This window comes from Pseudonaja textilis, chromosome 2 (genome assembly GCF_049901715.1).
Source record: "Pseudonaja textilis isolate UNSWEBS1 chromosome 2, rPseTex1.2, whole genome shotgun sequence".
NCBI lineage: Eukaryota > Metazoa > Chordata > Lepidosauria > Squamata > Elapidae > Pseudonaja > Pseudonaja textilis.
This window is the reverse complement of record NC_141991.1, coordinates 55,424,171-55,443,527: the sequence shown is the minus strand read 5'-3', so window position 1 is coordinate 55,443,527 and position 19,357 is coordinate 55,424,171. Positions and strand designations below refer to the sequence as shown.

Below are 19,357 nucleotides of genomic sequence, written 5' to 3'. Positions count from 1 at the left end.
CGACTTTCACGACCAGTCCATCAGTCACAATGCTCGGACGTCCACTCCGCTGTTCATCATGAATGTTAGTTCGTCCATTTTTAAACTTAATGCACCATTGGCACACTCCATCTTCAGTGATGATGTTGTCCCCGTACACTTCACACAGTTGCTGAAAAATTTCAATCGGTTTATGTTTTTTTGCCAACAAAAACCTTACCACTGATCGCACCTCACAACTCGTGAGATTTTCAATTGCAGCACACATTTCAAACATTTGCTGTGAAATAACGGGCAACGATACGAACCTCCCACTAGCATGACTAGATGCAGACTGAGCGGCGGATGCACAGACCAAAGATGGCCAGGCTAGCTCCGCTCCTTCTTGCTACAGACGAAAACATAATCTATTTTGTGGATAGCCCTCGTATGTTAGACAGAATTAACTTAGAGGAAGCTCTAAGTTCACAAGACACTAATATCTAATGTAAAAATGATCTAAGATCTAGAGAAAATGTGAAGAACATCACGCTCTTCAGAACCTTTTACACCAACAACTCTGTTTTCCGTATACACAGAGAAAAATAGGTAACAGAAAATTTTAGGAGTAATTTCAACTGCCACAGTTGAAACCTGAAAAGTGTGAATGAAGAAAAAATATTCACTGTGCCTATATAAATATTTTTATTCCTCTCCTGTCAGATTACTAAACTTTATATTACTGTGAAATGGCTAGTCTGTCTTTGAAATAACAACATGTTTGCAAGATTACAGCAAAACAGGTTTTGTACAAGAGTTCTTCCCTCATTCTTCTTATCCTTTCTGACTCCCAACAGCATTAGGTCAGACTTTATGAATTCATTCAAAACTAAAGGAACATGGCATGCAAAGTGCAGGGAAATTCCATTGTCCTTGCAACCTGAGCAGGATGCAGGCTTATCTGAAAGCAAATAGTGTCTTATGAAGGCTCATCCAACGTTGGCTTTATTGCTGCTGTCAGAAAACCAATTATAAACAAAAGGTATGTACTCAAAGTGGCATTGTTCAGAGGAAGGCAGCTGCTCACCAATCAAGAAAGATTGTAAAATAACAAGCACTTTAATACAACGTTATAATAACAGGAGATGGCAATACAATAGCGTTTGTTCCAAGGTTTCTACTCAGTGAAGTATACTAAGCCACAATTTATGTTTTTAATGGGGCTGGAAGGAACCTTTCTTCCTGACTGATAAGGACTTGATAAAGAATGTCTTTTTAAACAGCTGTGAAGTTGAAATTGAAATATATTAAAGCAATAACACTGTTTTTTTTAAAAAAACCATTTGCAATTATGCTTAAATTAAATAAGAATGTGTAGGTGATCAGGACTATTTTTTCCTGCATGCAGGAAAATGCATTATATTAAACTAATTCTATATATGGAATTCTCATTGTTAAAAAAATTCCAAATTTATTAATCCAAGCTTTGCTTTACAAGGGCACATACTGATATTACATATCTGAACTGAAAAGGTTATTCTCAAAGTAGAAGCCAACTATAACTGATGCATAATAGATTGCAAGCCTAGATTTATTTATATATTCTAAACTATTTAAGATCCAGCCTTTATGGGAAACTTAGATCATTTTTTTCCCTCCTTCCTCATGCAATTTGTTACTGACAAGCTTGTTTGTTCTGTAGCTGAATCTGGAATATATTTCAGTGATATTCATTTTAAAATATGCCGTTGGACAACCTGAAAGTTTTTAATTATCTCGTGGTGACACCCCATAAAGGGAAGGTTTAATTTGTCTGCTGTCAGTTGCTTTATTTGGGTTTTCAGTTCAGTTTGGGGCTACATCAAGCAGGCTAGCTTTTTATAAAACGGATCCCTGGAACAAATATGGTTAGGATCAAGATGAAATCTGTGAACCTCAACTTTTGATTTGTATGAGCAACTGAGAATATTTGCTGAACATAATCCCTTATTTAAAAAAATAAAACCCAGCATGAAAAGTAAACATTCTACTACATCATTCTTCCTCCTTTTTCTATTGCTGACTTAAGTCAGTTTATGATGAGTACATCTGCTCTTAATCTTGAACACTTCTCTTCATTCAATTCTACTTCAAAAACACAGGGTTAGTGTGCAGCAAAGTGGCTGCTTCCCTCATGGTGTTCTGGTCTACAACATTATTTCATTTGGCAAAAGACATTGGTGATTAAAAAAACAAACCAATCTTAATCATGGAAATTTACTCAGAATCCAGACATTGAAATCATTTATCTAAGCCTATCTTTTACATTATCATCAATCTTATTATTATTCCCCTTTATCTGGTTTTTTAAAAACAACTTTTAAAAAAACAACCACAGATCTCTGATGTCTCTTCATTGGTATTTGGTGGCACTAGTTTAACACCCAGGCACTGCAATCAATATGGAGAGATTGGAAAAAACAGTCCTTTAACAGGTAGATGTTTATTTTTTTTATTTATTTTATTAATCAAATATATATTTTAACCCAGACGCTTCTTGGCAGCAATGAAATAAAAAATAATAGAACGAATAAAAGCCTAACCCAATAACACAATGTATATCAGTAAGCCCTCAAATCCTCCAGAACAGCTCTATCTTCAGCTTCTTGCAGAAAACAGATCATATTGGTGGCAAATCTCAAAGGCCAATACTTCCAGGCTTCATACACACACACACACACACACACACACACACACACACACACACACACGCTCTTGGAAATGGGACAACCTAACACTTCTTCAAGCAGGGTTGAAATGGTAAGACCAATGTCAAGAGATGAGGCCTCGAAGGGCACCAAGCCATAAAGGAGTTTATAGGTTAAGGAATTACATTTATGGGGAAAAATATAGGGGAAAAAATATCAAGATAAGGGATTTATGGCTTGGAAGATCCACCCTGAAGGAAAAATGCCGAATATATGACAGCAGGGTATGCCAGAAGAAATTCTGTATCAAAGAGACATGAAGTTTTGAAGACTATTAGCATTAACACTTCAATGAAAAGAATACCAAGGCTATTAGCGTTAAAGCTTCAAAAATGAAGCCAGAAACAGATGTACATTCTGTGGCCTTGCATGGAGGGCACAGAGGACCACAAAGCCATGGAGCTGGCAAGCCCCGTGAGACCCTCCCTTCTTCCTGTATTAACTAATATTAAAGGCCCATCTTGGAATTTTTTAATGTTTTGAAATGTTATAATGTTATATTTTTTAAAAAAAAAATCTTATAATTGATTTAATATTTTAATGCTTATTTTATATGTTTATACACTGATTACATTGTGCACTGCCCAGAGCCCCTCTCTGAGGAATATGGGTGGTTTAGAAATAAGAAATATAAATAAATACACAAATTAAAGAGTTGTCATTATTACTAAATTTGATGGAGATTTAATAATATCAAATTGTTCCTAGTGAGTTCCTGTAGAAACTTGCGGGCTATTAAACAAGATAGCATCATTCTAAGAGTGCATCATGCCGATCATACTCTCTCAGCCCAACTTACCTCACAGTGTTATTGTTGTGGGAAAAAAACACAGGAGGATCTAATGTGGTGACCAGAACTAGATGCAGTATTCTAAGTGTACGCCCACTAATTCTTTATGTGCAACGGCTGTGTATAGCCAAGATAACTATCACACTGCATTGGATAACAAAGCTCTGATTTGTTAATTTGTACTTTCTGACAACGTAGCAAGGAAGATGATTTTCAAGAAATGTGCTTTGAATCTAGGGCAAATATGCAAAAAATTAATTTCCTTCTCAACCCAACAGAGAACTGAAACAAAAAGATAACTTTGGAACTAACTTACAAAGCTGTTGTAATAAACAAGACTGAACACAGGTTTTACCAAATGCAGTCATTATCTTGAAATCTCAGTAGTATTACAAAGTTATTAGCTGCCCTTACCTTACTTAAGAATCTGAGTGAAAATCCAAAGCATATTTATAGATATTTACCCATTAGTGGAGGCTAACCTCATTTAACTCATTTTTAAAGAAAAGAGAAAGAATTCCAACATTATTATTTCTAAATGTTTTTGCCATGTTTTAAAGAAATGTTAACTGAGATACATTTTGGTTAAGTTTTGAACTTTGTAATGACAATTTACATTCTTTCTTTGTTGTCCTGTTACAAAAGTGATCCTTTCATGATTACATCAGATGTGATGGCAGTGCCTTAACTAAATCTAGTTTAAATCATGATAAGGAAAACATTCCCTGTTATCAAATCATGCCTACCAACCAAATTTACTTAACGATCAAATCTTATCAATGAGGGAAAAGAACAAATAAAATGATAGGATAGCCATATTTGTTAATGTCAATACAGTGACTTTAACAAGTGCTGTTTGGGATATATAAATAACATACCGATGGTTACGTTAAATGAATGCACATTATATATCAGCTATTTCAACAGAAAATAAGACATCTTCTGTTGAAGTTCAAGGTTTGCTTTCTTTCACTTTTTAATCAACAATAAACTAGAGCAAATATGATCCAACTGACACACAGTGTATGTGAGCTAGCACAATTATTTTGTAGGCATACATTTTTTTCAAGAATCATGAAACTATGAAATTATAAAATCTAATGAGAACACTACATTAGAGTTGCTACTTTATATTAAATCAAGTAATCCCTGTGTGGATGTATATAGAGCAGCAGTTTTTACTAGATGTCAAACACAATGAAGTTTACTCATAATTCTACCATAACTGGTTTTACAACTTTCATATTGTGCAATAAAAAGCCCTACTATTACAAGCTATGCTAATGAAGTTGATTCAACATCATTCTCAACAATTTAAAACTGAGCGGAGCATCAAAATACAGACTAGAAAAATCCAAATAATATTCTTTATTCCAAAACCTGTTACTTCTAAACCCCCTGTTTTCAATTTCAAAGAAGTACGTGTCTGGTTTCAGTTCAAGTATTACTGCACTAACAGAATAGTGGGTAGTAATTTTTTGGTGGGTAAATAATTTTGTATATTGTAGGCTTTAACAATATAAAAAAGGCAGGTAGTCTTTAACTTACAACCATCTGTTCAGTGATCGTTTGAAGTTAGAACAGTTCTGGAAAAATTGATTTATGACCATTTTTCACACTTATGACCATTGTAGCATCCCTGTGGTCTTGCGATCAAAATTCAGATTGGCAACTGGCATGAATTTATGACAGTTCTCATAAATTCTTTTTGAGACCTTCTAGCAAGCAGAGTCAAGGAGAAAATGAGGTTCACTTAACAACTGTGTTACAAACTTAACAACTGCAGTGATTTACTTAACTACTATGGTAAGAAAGGTTGCAACGTCTTGCTTAGTAACAAAATGTTGGGCATCAATTGTGATTGTAAGTCAAGGACAACCTGTACACATTTTCAACATACAAAGCCCCAAACTCATGAGACCTCATGTGACATCTTAGGAGCTTTGACTTATTTCTCAAGAGTATGCTTTAAAAAATGATCTGCACAGTCACTATCTAGGGATAATCTCATTCTGTCAGTGTAAAGAATTTGCAGATTGGGAGTGGAGAATGCATCTAATCTCTGGTAAAGCAGTTCAATTTTAAGATATTACTCCCAGGCCAATTTGGTAATCATTAAGATTCAAATATTCTGACTATACTGAAGAAATAACCCAAATCAGCTTCACAAAGTAAAAAAAAGTTTGTTGGCCCCAGTTCTGATTAAAGGTTTTATGAAAAGCTGGTGAAAAATCCCCCTCTCCCCCATTAATACAATGGTTGCCTGCACCCAGTTTGCAAATTCTTTAAACTGATACTGTGATAAACTGAAGTTTGCAACACTGGCATTATAATCCTGAGAATTCTGAGCTGTCAATGAAATCCTTTTCTTCTGTTTGGTCATATTATTGTGACCATTTTTTTAATCCCTGTTATTTGTTTTATTATAAAAAAATATTTCATTAGCTAGCAGCGTTGGTTCATCTATCATGAATTTCATCTTGTTAGCTGGAAAATTGAATGTCCCCTAGAACTTTCACCAAAATACTTGACATACCTGAATTCTTTCTCAACTGTTAGTCTTTTTCCATAACTTGAAGCAGTTGGCATATTGAAAGCATGGCATTATTTGGCTGTGAGAAACACAGTCACATTGTCATGCAGTTAAATAGACTGGAAAATGGACCAACTGTCTGTTTAAAGCCTTGTTTTTTATTGTTGCTGCTTTTTAAGCTTGATGCTCATTAGCATAATCACTGAATATGATTCCTCACAAAGGAATCAACATGGCTTCCATTTTCAATTCTGTTTTGAAAGAACTTGGCAAGTGGTTCAACTGACAATAAAGATATTGTTTTCCCCCCCACGCCCAAGGGGGTTCTGTTCTAACTATACTAAATTAATAAGCTAGTATTTCCACGTAATGTTTTATAAAGAAGAATGCCTGCTTTTCAGACATTTTTGTATTATGTTACTGGAACTGTTAACAATAAAATATATTTACTGGCATGGTGTAAAATGCTATAAGTGCAATTTCTTACAGTTATTCCATGTGAAATAGAAAAAGAATGTTATCCTTTTTGCCTAAATAACTTCAGTCATGATGTTTGCAATTCAAACTTGAAGAATGTTCCTAGAAGTTGATGTGCTTTAGTGCAGTACAGATTTACATTAATTTTTAACTGTTTAATGGCATTGTATAAAACATAAAGAAGTGAATTCACAAGTAATATCCTACATGAATTAGTGTTTCAAACATTGGTGTCTTGAAAATGAGTAAACACAGATGTAAATATGTAATTTTACTTATTATTGTCCCTACTGTTGTTAAGATGTATCTTTCCTCCTTTCTTGCTTTTGTTTCTCAACAATAAAAAAAGAAAAGTTTTCTCATGCCAATGCTCTCCAACTCTCTGGGGGCAGTGTTCATCTCCGATTCACAACCAAAAAACCAGTGTTGTCTGAAGCCACTTCTGTAGTCACGTGATCAGCATGACTATACACTGAAGGCTCAAGGAACACTGTTTACCTTCCCATCGAAAATGGTACCTCTATTTATCTACTTACATTTACATTCTTTTGAATTGATAAGTTTGCAGGAACTTGGGCAAATAACAGAAGTTCACTATGTCACTTGGTACTTAGAACTGCCAATCTTCTGGTCAATAAACCCAGCATCTTAACTGCTTGGCTGCCATGCCCCTATATATTTTCAACAATGTACAGTGTATTCATATATATTCTATACTATTTATAATATATACGCATATATTTCCTTAAGGTGTATTTATTACTTAAATACAATACATGAAAATGTATATTTAATATATATTTAATATTTTAATGAATATATTAAATATATAAACATATTAAATAAAATACTAATAAATAGACAGTATATTCCCCATATATCCTCAACAATACCAATTCACTAATTGCTCTTTTTTATTACATCTGTATGACTTCTTAGAAAACAAAGCAGTTACTCTATAGACTAATTTATATGCTCTCTTTTCCAGCAGGCCTCTAATCAATTATTTATAATCTACTAGCCAGATGTTACTGTTCTATACACTAATATTTTTTTTCTTATTCCTTTTTGCAATAGTTCTGCATGACTTTCATATGTATAAAAAAATTAAGTATGGTTTTTCACTAAAACAGGCAAAAAAAACCTTGTACTCTTCTTTTAGGTTTTTATTCTAGACGCAATGGCTACTGTTGAAATCTAAAGAACAAAGGCTTCAGGATAGGAATTAAATGACAGCTAGTAAACTGGTCTGGTTGAAATGAGGAGTCATACAGCCCTTCCCTATTTCCAGAACTCAAATATCTTTATGTATAGAGAACATGCTTCAGGGTATATATTGAATATACCAATTATCAGATTAGGAGCTTGCCATTAATTTAAAGAAATGATATGAAACTACATTCACTTACACTCTATAGAGAAAACATCCTACATTATCTTAGGAAAAAAAATATCAAACTAAACAGTCAAACACCAACCAAGATTTTAATTTCCATTTCACTCAGAAATTTTGCTTCATTTAATTCAGCTTTTAAAACCATATTAATTGACTGACTTATTAAGGTACAATCTATCAACAATGCATTCCAAGGTACAAACATTTAAAAATACATTTAAAAAAAAATTAAAATCTACATACATGCATACATGTATATCTTGGCTCAGAATACAAGTACAGCTCCTAACTTACGTTTTTCATCATCCGCATGCACAAGTGATGCTGCTCTTGACAACACATCCAATGGAGTCTCCATTCCTGACTGAATCCTGAATAAGAAATAAATATTGTATTATTTTCTCAGACAATAGAAGAAGACAAATCTCTATTTTATTAAGTCATCAGCGATCAATAGGAGCAGGTGCTTTTTCAGACAGGCCTCCAGATACAAGAGAAGTTGAGATTCAATATTTATTGCCTTGTCTGCGAGCCACCCAGAGTTATGAGGCACCATATGGGCGGCTTCATAGGGCTAAGATACATTCATCTACATGCTCACTAGGAGTCAAAAATGACTTCATGTCACATAATCAATCGTGAGATTTTTACATAAATAAACAAATATTTTCTCTCAAGAAAAACTACAGGTGGAAGTAGAACAATCAGAAATGAATCCTCAATATATCACTTTGTGAATAAAATCAATCCAAACAATAAAATAATAATTAATAATAAACTTGTAAACACCCTCTTCCCCAGTATAACTTGTAAAATAAACCCACTTGTTTCAGTTATCCAATTTAAAACACTGGTTTGCTGTATCATGTTAGTTTTGTTCTAAGAACCATTTTTATAGCAGTAATTATACCTAAATTGCAACAATTTTGTTTCCTCCCTAAAATTGCTAGAAAGAAGGTTCTGCACATACTGTTATCCCCTGTTTAATAAATGATTTAATTACACTAAACAATCAAACCAAAACAATCACAATTTGTTGCTTGGGTAACAACTGAATTCTAGAAGTACTAGATGCCCTTTAAATCAAATCTTAATTATTACACACAATATACAAGTTTGACCATTAGTTAACTATCTATGACAATGTTCTGAAAAAAGTCTCAGATCCCTATAAATTTGATGCCAATTCCTAATAATTTTAAAAATGTTCCCAGAACTACTCAAATTTCAAAAATCCTCCTCTCTAAATCAGAGCTAAAGAAACTCCTCGGATAAGAAGTAAAATGTCTTCAAAGAAAAATCTGAAAGTCCAGTTGCCTCTTGAAAAAGAACCTTTGGGACTCTTCTCTTTTCACAAACGTCAAAATTATAACTAAAACTAAATAAATTGAACATTCTCTAGCAATGTTTTGCTTAGGCAAATTTATAAATATATGCAATGAAAGGAGATATTATTTCACATTAATAGTTTTGTTAGTTCTACTGTTTTCCAACTCAATTCTTCCAATATGGTCAACAGAAGATGGACTGATTTACTCATAACTTAAGTTACATCTTTAATTTGGATCATCATCACTTAAACTTTAAGGACAGGCTCCAAAAATACTATTAACCTTAGTTCAAACTAACCTAGAACTAATTTCATCTCTATCCTAGACTTGCAGATATATTGATCCAAGGTGGAAATCAAGGATTTTTATGTAACTGAGATCATCATTCTCCACTTGCTTATTATATGCAGTTTAAGATGAGAGTATTACGAGTTAAAGCTGTCTTCTCCAGCAGCCATCCTTAACCATGCAGTTTAGGAATTTTGAGCACTAAGCTAAGGAAGACTGGAAAGCAGACTTCAAAAAGGTCCTTCTGCTTCCTCCTGATACATGAGTTTAAAAATCAGCTTAAAATTTTCGGACAAAAGTGTACCATTATGTTCTGTTTTCAAAGGCATACACCACCAATACCTCTCATTCATTTTTCAAACTGAATTTTATGTAAAATACAATGCAACAATTTTTTCCTATAGCAGGTGTATGGTATATTGGCTGCAGGATCTTATACCTGACCACATACAAATTTGCATCCTAACACTATCCAGTAACCCTTTCTCTTTCTCTAGCAGATCTATTGCAAGGATGTGTTGAAATCTTGAGATATTTGGAAACTGGGGTTCTGATTCTGCCACCTTGAGACCTTTAGAGAAAAAACAGAATATAAACAAAAAGAATAAATACTACTAAATGCATTAAAACAAATTACTTACACCTATATGTTACATTCCAAACATTTCCATCGTTTCAACAAAGGGGAGAGAAGAGAAAACTAAAGTTGTTCAACAAATCTAAGTGCAGAAAGCATCACTATATGATATGCCTTAAAGGAGAAACTGCAAATATTAATCATTTTGTTTGCCATGAGTTTATGGGACACAATTTGGTATGCAACTCTAGAATGGGTGGCAGGAGCTCCTGTCGTGTGTCCCACTGCAGTCCTAAGTAGAGTTTGCCCCATACATAAAAAATAATTACAAATGGAATTTATATAGGCAAAAAATATGTTGTTAATTTCAACTATAAATGTGAATCCAGGAGAGAAGGAATAAACCACCAATCCTACCAGGGTCCTTATCTAGGTGAGGGGTTTGCTCTGAGAGTTCAGAAACCAAAGGGCAAACTATTAATTTACCTACACTTTGATTATACCAGAGTATAAATGGGATATAGGCTAACATACAGTAATAGTGAAGGTGGGCTGCAAAAAAATCTGCTTTAAATCAACAAAATGGACCATATAACTTTTCAGTTTTGGCCAAAACTGACCAAAAGTTTACAAAATTATGATTTCAGACAAAAAAAGATTGCTTTAGAAAAGAAATATGGAGACAGATAAATAGAAAGTGATTAATTCAACTTTCCTTCCTTAAGGGATTGTATTTCATTATTTATCCAATCACCCCATGGAGAGTGTACCAAAATCACTGAGCATAGGAAAATAGAAATAAACAAACAGCAGCAAAAGAAACAATGTCTCTTCCTCTTGGCATTTAACTGCAATAAAAACACTAGTGTGTCTTCGAACTTACTTTTAAAACAAGAATGCCACTTCTTAAGCTGAATGCATGCAAAATTTAAATAATTACATCCCAGCTGTTGCAGAAAGAGGGATTCTCTACCTGCAGCCAGACTGGGATAACAGACCAAATCATATGAAATCTCAATTAATACAAGAAGATTTCAAAAGCTAGGAGATGCTACTTTGAATGGAGGTAGCAAACTCGGGGAAAGGGGAAATTCCCAAAGCCTTTTGAATGTAAAGCACCCTGCAGAAGGCAGCTGTCTAAAAAATCAAAAGGGCTCAAGAAAGAGCAGAAGCCACGCTGACACTGACAAGTCCCAACAAGGCTACAACAAGAGATGTGTCATCCTGTAAGCACTGGCAGGACATGACAGAGATAAAAAATAGCAAGAGCCTGCAACTGTTAGCGTCAAGGTGGACAAAACAAACACCTCCCACAAAACTTTAGGCAAATCCAACCAAACTTGTCCACCCAAGAAGTCTGCATACCAGTAACAACCGCCATCCTCGCTAGCTCTTGCTAAACAGCCTCAAGTCCAGACCCAAGTGGATATCCGTGGGCAAAAGCAGCCCAGGAATGCACGCACATATAACTCTAAAGTGGCTTTGTTTCTTCCCAGATCGCGTCCACATTCTGAGTGCGTTCAGCACGTAAAGGGTGCTAAGGGTGGAAGGGGGGTGGGTGGAATTCAATCGTGGGCGGTTAGGCATCTCGCAAGAGAAAGCCCAGAAAAAAGAATGGGCAGCGCCCCGAGAAAACTCTTCTCTCGAGGTGGGGGGGGGGAGCGCAAGGAGGGTCCCCTCGCAAAGGACCCATTTCAAAGCTAAGACTCAGCGGAGCGCTTTTCGTGCAGGATACGGATTAACACAACGGCGATCTGCCAAATTAGCGTCCTCGAAAGCCAAGATAAATTAGCACCAGCAAAACAAACAAGAGGAGGAAAAAGGGGGAGGAGGGGGAATACGAAGAACTAACTTACATGTTCATTGCAAAAGTTTCCCCCCCCTCTTCCTCCCTCCCCTCCGTGTTCTCCGGGATTTCACTTTTCCCAGACTACAGATGCGTAAAGTCTAACCCGCGATTTTTCCCACTTGCAGCCGGGAATTAATATTCATTATTATTATTATTATTATTATTATTATTATTATTATTATTATTATTATTATTATTATTCGCTCTGAGCGCTTTTATCAACTAGAGAAGTCAACACGGCTTGGAACAGGCGGCAGGTCTGAAAGCAACCATTTCCCCCTCCCCTCCCCTCCCTCCCTCCCGAGCACAAGGGCCCGCTTCCTAGGCGATCGGGGAAAAGCTCCGACCCGCCGCGCCCAGCTTCCACCAGGGTCCGCCAAGCGCCTACGAGCATCTTCCCGGGGCCGCACTATTCATCCATAAGCCCTCCATTAAGCCAAGCGGCCGCACTGCACTTCCGCCGCCGCGGGTACGACGAGGGGCCGTGCAAACTCCAGCTCCCGTTGTAGTCTCCTCGCTCACCAGTTTGCCAGCACTCCGCGCTCCTGAGTCGCGCTCCCCCCCTGCAAAGCCGGGCCGAGCCGAGCCGAGCCGGGCCAGGAGGGGGGTGGTGGAAGGGAGGGCAAGGGGGTGTGAGAGAGAGGGGGGGGGGAAGTCGGCGCGCGCCCTGCCGCGGTCGCTTCCAAGCGTCCCTCGTTTCTCCGGTCGCCGAGCTCGGTCGCGCGGGCTCCAGCCCAGGAAGCGCCTTGCTCGCTGATTGGGCAGAGGGTCGCGCGGCTGGTTCCCCCCCAAAACAATGCGAGCCTTGCAGATTCGGCAGCCGCCTTCGGGAGACCGCTCGGCGCGCGCGCTGCGGTGCGCTAGCCGAGGGAAGAATTCCAAGAATGATGGAATTCTCTTCCTAGCAGGTGGGGAGAGCCCTGCTCCCCCATTGGCTGAGGCGCTCGTGAGATCAGCCTATATTAGAATAATAAGGCCATGACATCACATCCTCAGCAGGTAATATCGAACCCGGGGGGGGCGAGGGGGGGTTGGTGAAGAAAAGAGAGGGAAGGGCGGTTGAGAGAGAGAGAAAATGAATAAAATGTGTTTCAATGGGAGCCCGAATGTGCAGGGAAGCGTCCCTTGTTTACTCTCGGCCGCCTCCTTCAGGACCGAGAGTTGCACGGCGTCCTGGCATTCTCCCCCCCCCGCCCCCACCTACTCGCTGGTTCTTGGCTACACAAAGCGGGAAGTTGGCGGTTAAGTCGGTTGCAGCGGCGGTTTCTATGCAACGTACTCTGACCCGGTCAACCGGACTAAAGCGACGAGATTGCAGCTGCTTCCCCGGAAGAAACCCGCCGAAGTGCCAGGCGGGCTCCTAAGAAGGGAAGTGCCAGGCAGGCTCCTATAGGCGGTCACAAGCGGCAACCTTTGTGCGTCCTCCCAAGCGATTCCCGCACAATGAGGGTCAGATCCGAAGAGTAATTTGTTTCAGTCGTGCCTACATCGCCTGAAATCACCTTCATATCCCTCCTTGGCCGACTAGCTTTAGTATTTTTAACCGGCTGCCTTGTATTGCTCATCTGTGAAGTAAAACAATGACGACCAAGAACTTTCTAAAATCTTGCAGCCAACTCACTTCCATTGAGGGTTTCGTGTTTTTCAATAATCCCTAGCAAAACTTTTGAAAAACTCCTTTTCCTCAACGTAAAACTGCATGTTGTGCTTTATGAATAATTTTGGAACTGGGACACTGTTCAGAAACAAAACCTTTGAGAAATGGGTCAACCAAATGTAAGAATTTTACCAAGCTTCTGTCTTCCTGTTTACTACTGCTGAAGACCGTCAACAAAACATTGCTGTGGAAACTGTGAAGTCAGCCTTCTCTGGAAGAGAAACCCCCAAATCTTCCTCAGAATGGTCAAAATATCAAGGAGTTACTTACCCCCTCGTCAAATAACTTTCATTAAAACAATCTAAATAGAATGGTATCAATGAAGATACTATATGTTTTACCTGAAATAGTTGCACATTTATCATTACTATATACATGCTGCGACTTAATTCTATCCACAGCTTTCAGAGGGGAAGAGTGCCTCCCTGCAATTTTCTTGGTAAGGTTTTGCAGAAACAGTTTACCCTTTCCTCCTTGGGTTGAGAGAGAATGACTAGCCCAGTTTCTCCATAGGATCAACATAAAAAGTTTCTTTTCCTGATGTACCTAATATTTAGCTACTAAAAAAACAATGCATCAATTGGAGGTGGAATATGACTGCACATATAAAAGGAATCTTTGAATGGAATTAATCAAAAAGGAAGCAGCCTACACTGTAGATATCTTCAGAGGTTTTTAAATTTAGGTCTACAGGTAGTCCTTGACTTATGACTATAGTTAAACCCAATTTTTCTGCTGTTAAGCAAGGCAATTGCTAATTGAGTCATGCCCCGTTTTGAGAACTTTCTGCCATGATTGTTGTACCTAAAGTTTAATCATGTGACTGTGGCGATACTTCAACAGTCATAATGTGAGAAGTCACTTTTTTCAATGCCATCGTAACTTTGAATGGTCATTAGACAAATGTTTGTAAGTCAAGGACTACCTGCATTTTGATCATTGCCCAGTGACCCTCTTAGAGGCAGATGAGTGGTTCACAAATGGGAAAAATGGTTAGAAATAGCAAGTTACACATCTGAGGAAAGTGAAATCTCTTAAAGTTAATTAACCTTTTTCTTTCAGAGCCTGAAGTACATTTTTGTGCATATATAAAAACTTGAATACATTAAATACCAGTATGCTTTACTTTAGTTAAAATACTACAAAATCATACACAGCTGAAGATATTTTATTAAAATTATGGAGTATTAACTGCATATTAGGCACATGTTGTTACAACATACAGCGTACATGTACTGTAAATGATAGCTGTTAGAAGGAATGTAAACATGATAAAAAGAAGCAAACAAAAGATTCACTGAAAGTAAGTAATCTACATATCTTGCTTCTTTGTTTATTCCTAAAGGTTCATAAGTTTAAACGTGGAATAAAATGAAGATAACATACTTCTTGAGAGTTGAAATGCATGTGTTTGTATGTAGGTATAAATCTATCGAAAGCAATGATTACTCTATTAATGTTGTTTCTAGTACAAGTTTTGTTCCTGTCATGGGCCCTTATGGAGCACAAATAAAATTTCCTGAGATTTCAGGAACATTTTCACCTTGAGTCACCAAAATGAGTCAGAATCTCTACTAGCTGAAACTTTGCAGATACCATTCTTAAATTTTTCTTTCCTACTGTACTTCTTTTAACTGTTCAGGAAGCTCACCCTTTCTTTTTTTATTTATGGAACCTCTTTACAGCTACACTGTATTGTGAGAGCCCATAATTATGCTAGAGGTTGAAGACTAGGTATTATGTATAGGAACGTTGAGTGTGGAAATTCAAGTTATTACAGAAAAGACATTTATAGGAAGAACCTCATAGGAATAGAAAAAGCTTAGCAGCTAGCATTCTGCAAGGGACATCTTTCTGATGTTAATATTCCTTCTTTAAAAATGTATTTTTTAAAATGACCCTGCAATCCCTTGCATCGGGGTAGACTCAGGGCGACTAAACAGAGCTTGAGCGTTTATTGGCTGGATGCCCTTCTTGACGCCAGCACTACCTAGAATTGAACTTAGAACCTTCTTCCTGATTATGAGGCCAGAGCCCCACCTCTAGGCCATCATGCTGCTCATAAATATGTAAGTAAATAAGTAAATAAAATAAAATAAATCCCTTAAAATATCATTTTATTCACCTTTTTTATAATTACAGCATTTCTTATAATTTCCATTCTATTCAGGAATAGTGAATTTTCCATGTTTCAATCACATTTTACTAACTGTTCTGTTTTTAGAAATTTTTTAAAGTTTTTAATTACCATTCTAATCTACCCAAACTACTTAAGTTACTAACTAGAAGTCAAATTAATTGATTATTTACTGGTCTTCATAAACAAGTAGTTCTTATTTACAGTATGGCACTGCCTCTTAGATTTATTGATTAAGGATTGCTTTTCTGAGAACCAATTTGACGTAGTGGTTAAGGTTAGGGTTAGGGTTAGGGTTAGAAACTGGGAGGCTGCGAGTTCTAGTCCTGCTTAGGCACAAAGCCAGCTGAGCGAACTTGGCCTCTTTCTCAAACCACTTCAGAAACCTTATCAAGAAAACTGCAGGGACTTATCAAAGCAGAAGTCAGCACTGTCTTAAAAACAGCACACACATGCACACATACATTTTGTCTGTTATGTCTTAGCATGAACTTTGCTCTTTGAACATTATGATGAGTATATGACAAATGTCTAGACTCTAGGCAAACTTATATAAGGGTCTGTCTAAAATGTGGCTTATCTTCCACCATCTCCATTCCAGATATAAGATAAACACAGTCAAATCTGAGATATAATGGCTCATGCCTTTTTATTATGCACTCAAGCAAAACTACACAATAAATTGAAACTAATAACCTTTTATGCAATAACAGATCATCAGTTTAATGCTAGTGTACTAAGACTGAAAAGACAGTATTAGAGGTCATTAAGGAAGAGCTAAAGTGAAACAAGTGTGGGGAATGAATTTAAAAAGCAAGTAAATGCACTGAATCAATGCATTTGATAAGCAATTCATTGATCAGATAGAGCAATCTACCTGAGTTTGTGGCTCAGCAGAAGCCTCCAAGAAGTGCAGCATATTTGTGGAAGTTATATTCAGTTGATTATCACCATGTGACGTACAATTTATCTGAATAAGCAATCTCACTTGATACCTGAAGGGAAATCTATTTTGCAGACTATTTTAAGCCTTTACTTAAATCAATTGAAATAAGTGACATTTTTAATAATGAAGACCTCGCACCACTTCTTTAAGAATAACATTATGCAGATTTCTTCTTTTTTGTATAATTTGAATTCTCCAGCTGAATTTTCTCCAGAGGTTTCTTATCTGTGGTAAAAAAAAAGTTCACTTAACAACCATGTTATTAAATGACTGCAATGATTCACTTAACAACTGTGGCAAGAAAGGTCATAAAATGGGGCAAAAATTCAGTGAACAAATGTCTCACTTGGCAACAGAAATTGTGGGCTCAATTGTGGTTGTAAGTTGAGAACTACCTGTACTTTTTAAGCATGTTAGAAAAACTTACAGCCTATGATTACATTTATTATTTTTTCTGGGCATTTGCTTTTAACACTGTTTGAGATTATCCAATCCAACCTGTATGAAATACTGTTTGTAATAATTAAACAAAGGACTGGTTTTATTAAACTTTTGGAATAACTATTTTAATGTGATGTGACCAAACCACAGATTTATAAAATCACATTTACTGTTACCTTCTTTCTAATGTTAAAAAGTAGTTCCTAGAATCCTAGAGTATTTATTTACAATGCAGAGGTTTTCTTTTCTCAAAGTAGTGCCCAATGTAACAAACACCAAAACAAAATGAAAGATTATGACCCCAATTGAGTCCAAAATTTATGTTGCTAAAAAATTTTAAAGTTAGTTTTGCCCCATTTTGACTTTTTTTTGCAAGATTTATTAAGTTAATCACTGGAATTGTAAAATGAGTAACATGGTTGTTAAGTGGTCATTGATTTCCCCATTGACTTTCCTTGTCAGAAATTTGCAAAAGGGGAATCACATGATTCCAGAATGCTGCAACTGTCATGTGTCAGTTGCCAAGCATCCAAATGTGAAGCACATCACCATGAAGGTGCTACAATGGTCTTAAGTGTGAAAAATGGTCATAAGTCACTTTTTCAGTGCCATTATAACTTTGAAAGGTAGTTGACGACTACTTGTAGATCAACATTTAAAGGAAACGTGAAGAATACAAGATATCTTTTTTCTCCATTGCTACAATACACTCTGATACAGATACAAATACAGATAATCAGAGTTGGAAGGGACCTTGTAGGTCATCTAGTCCAACCCCCCGCCCAAGCGGGAGACCCTACACCATTTCTGACAAATGGAAGTCCAATCTCTGCTTGAAAGTCTCAACTGATGGCACTCCCACAACTTCCAAGGGCAAACTGTTCCATTGGTTGATTGTTATGTCAGAAAGTTTCTCCTTATTTCCAGGCTAAATCTCTCCTTGTTCAGTTTCCATCCATTATTCCTTGTCTGGCCTACAGGAGCTTGAGAAAATAGCTTGACCCCTTCCTCCCTGTGACAGCCCCTCAAATATTGGAAGACCGCTATCATGTCTCCCCTGATCCTTCTCTTTACTAGGCTAGCTAAGCCCAGTTCCTGCAACCGTTCGTTGTATGTTTTAGCCTCCAGTCCCCTAATCATCCTGGTTGCTCTTCTCTGCACTTTTTCTAGAGTCTCAACATCTTTTTTATAATGTGGTGAACAAAACTGGATGCAGTACTCTAGGTGTGGTCTTACTAAGGCTTTATAGAGTGGTATTAGTACCTCCCTTGACCTTGATTGTATCCCTCTGTTAATACAATTTAGGATTACATTAGGTTTTTTGGCTGCTGCTGCACACTGCTGGCTCATATTTAGCTGGTTGTCCACTAAGACTCCAAGATCCCTCTCACAGTTACTGCTATTGAGCCTGGTTTCACCCAGTCTATATGTGTACTTTTGGTTTTTCTTGCCTAAGTGTAGGACTTTTACTTTTCTCTACATTGAATTTCATTTTGTTAGATATGGCCCAGTGTTCTAGTCTGTCAAGATCCATCTGGATCTTGAGCCTATCTTCTTGGGTGTTAGCTATTCCTGCCAGCTTAGTATCATCTGCAAATTTGGTAAGTTCCCCTTCTACTCCCTCATCGTTAATGAAGATATTGAAGAGTACTGGGCCTAAGACAGAACCTTGTGGCACCCCACTGCTTACTTCCCTCCATGTAGACTTCGACCCATTAAGGAGTACTCGTTGAGTACAGTTTGCCAGCCAGTTGCAAATCCCTCTGGTGGTGGTGCTATCTATTCTACTTTTTTCTAGCTTACTAAGAAGCTAGCTTACTAAGAACTCTAAGTTCAAGAATTTAGGCAGTATGTGTTTATGTGCAGCATAAAGTTGAGTTTCTTGTTTTCATTGTGTACCCAGAAAGTTTGATTGATTCATTTGCTGTTTCATTTGCAACAGGGCTTGAAAAGCAGCTGACTTTCAGATTCTAATAATCTAAATATAGGCTGGAGTTACTTGAGAAGTTAAAGATACCATCCTTAGGCAACAAGCCCTGCAATGATGCTCTGCATATTGCTTCAAGAGAGGAAAAAATAGATGGGAACTGAACAGGTGGAGAACAATAAATCTTTCTTGAACTTGCTGTTTCATTTTCTTCCCCAAAGCAGCTGACAAATTCTGTACAAAGTGTTGTGTACGTTTATTATATTCCAAATGTGATATGTGCTACAGGAATAGCTACAAATA

The 19,357-nt window shown here is 37.1% G+C and overlaps 2 protein-coding genes across 4 annotated transcripts in view; one reads left to right on the top strand and one right to left on the bottom strand.

The window, feature by feature from the left end:
* VGLL4 (vestigial like family member 4) overlaps positions 1-16,354 on the bottom strand; it is a 97,545-nt gene extending 81,191 nt beyond the window's left edge. The window contains exons 1-2 of one of the 2 annotated variants that reach the window (XM_026724377.2): positions 12,469-16,354; positions 8,196-8,272 (exon numbers count right to left, since the gene is read on the bottom strand). In XM_026724377.2, coding sequence (XP_026580162.1) covers positions 8,196-8,259 — 64 coding nt within the window. In that variant the 5' untranslated portion in view covers positions 8,260-8,272; positions 12,469-16,354. Of the gene's footprint in view, positions 1-8,195; positions 8,273-11,462; positions 11,625-12,468 lie in introns of those variants that run through there. The other variant, XM_087923953.1, reaches the window with a different exon arrangement.
* Positions 1-19,357, top strand: part of CNBP (CCHC-type zinc finger nucleic acid binding protein) — a 549,700-nt gene that overhangs the window by 312,347 nt on the left and 217,996 nt on the right. The gene's annotated exons all lie outside the window — the stretch shown is intronic.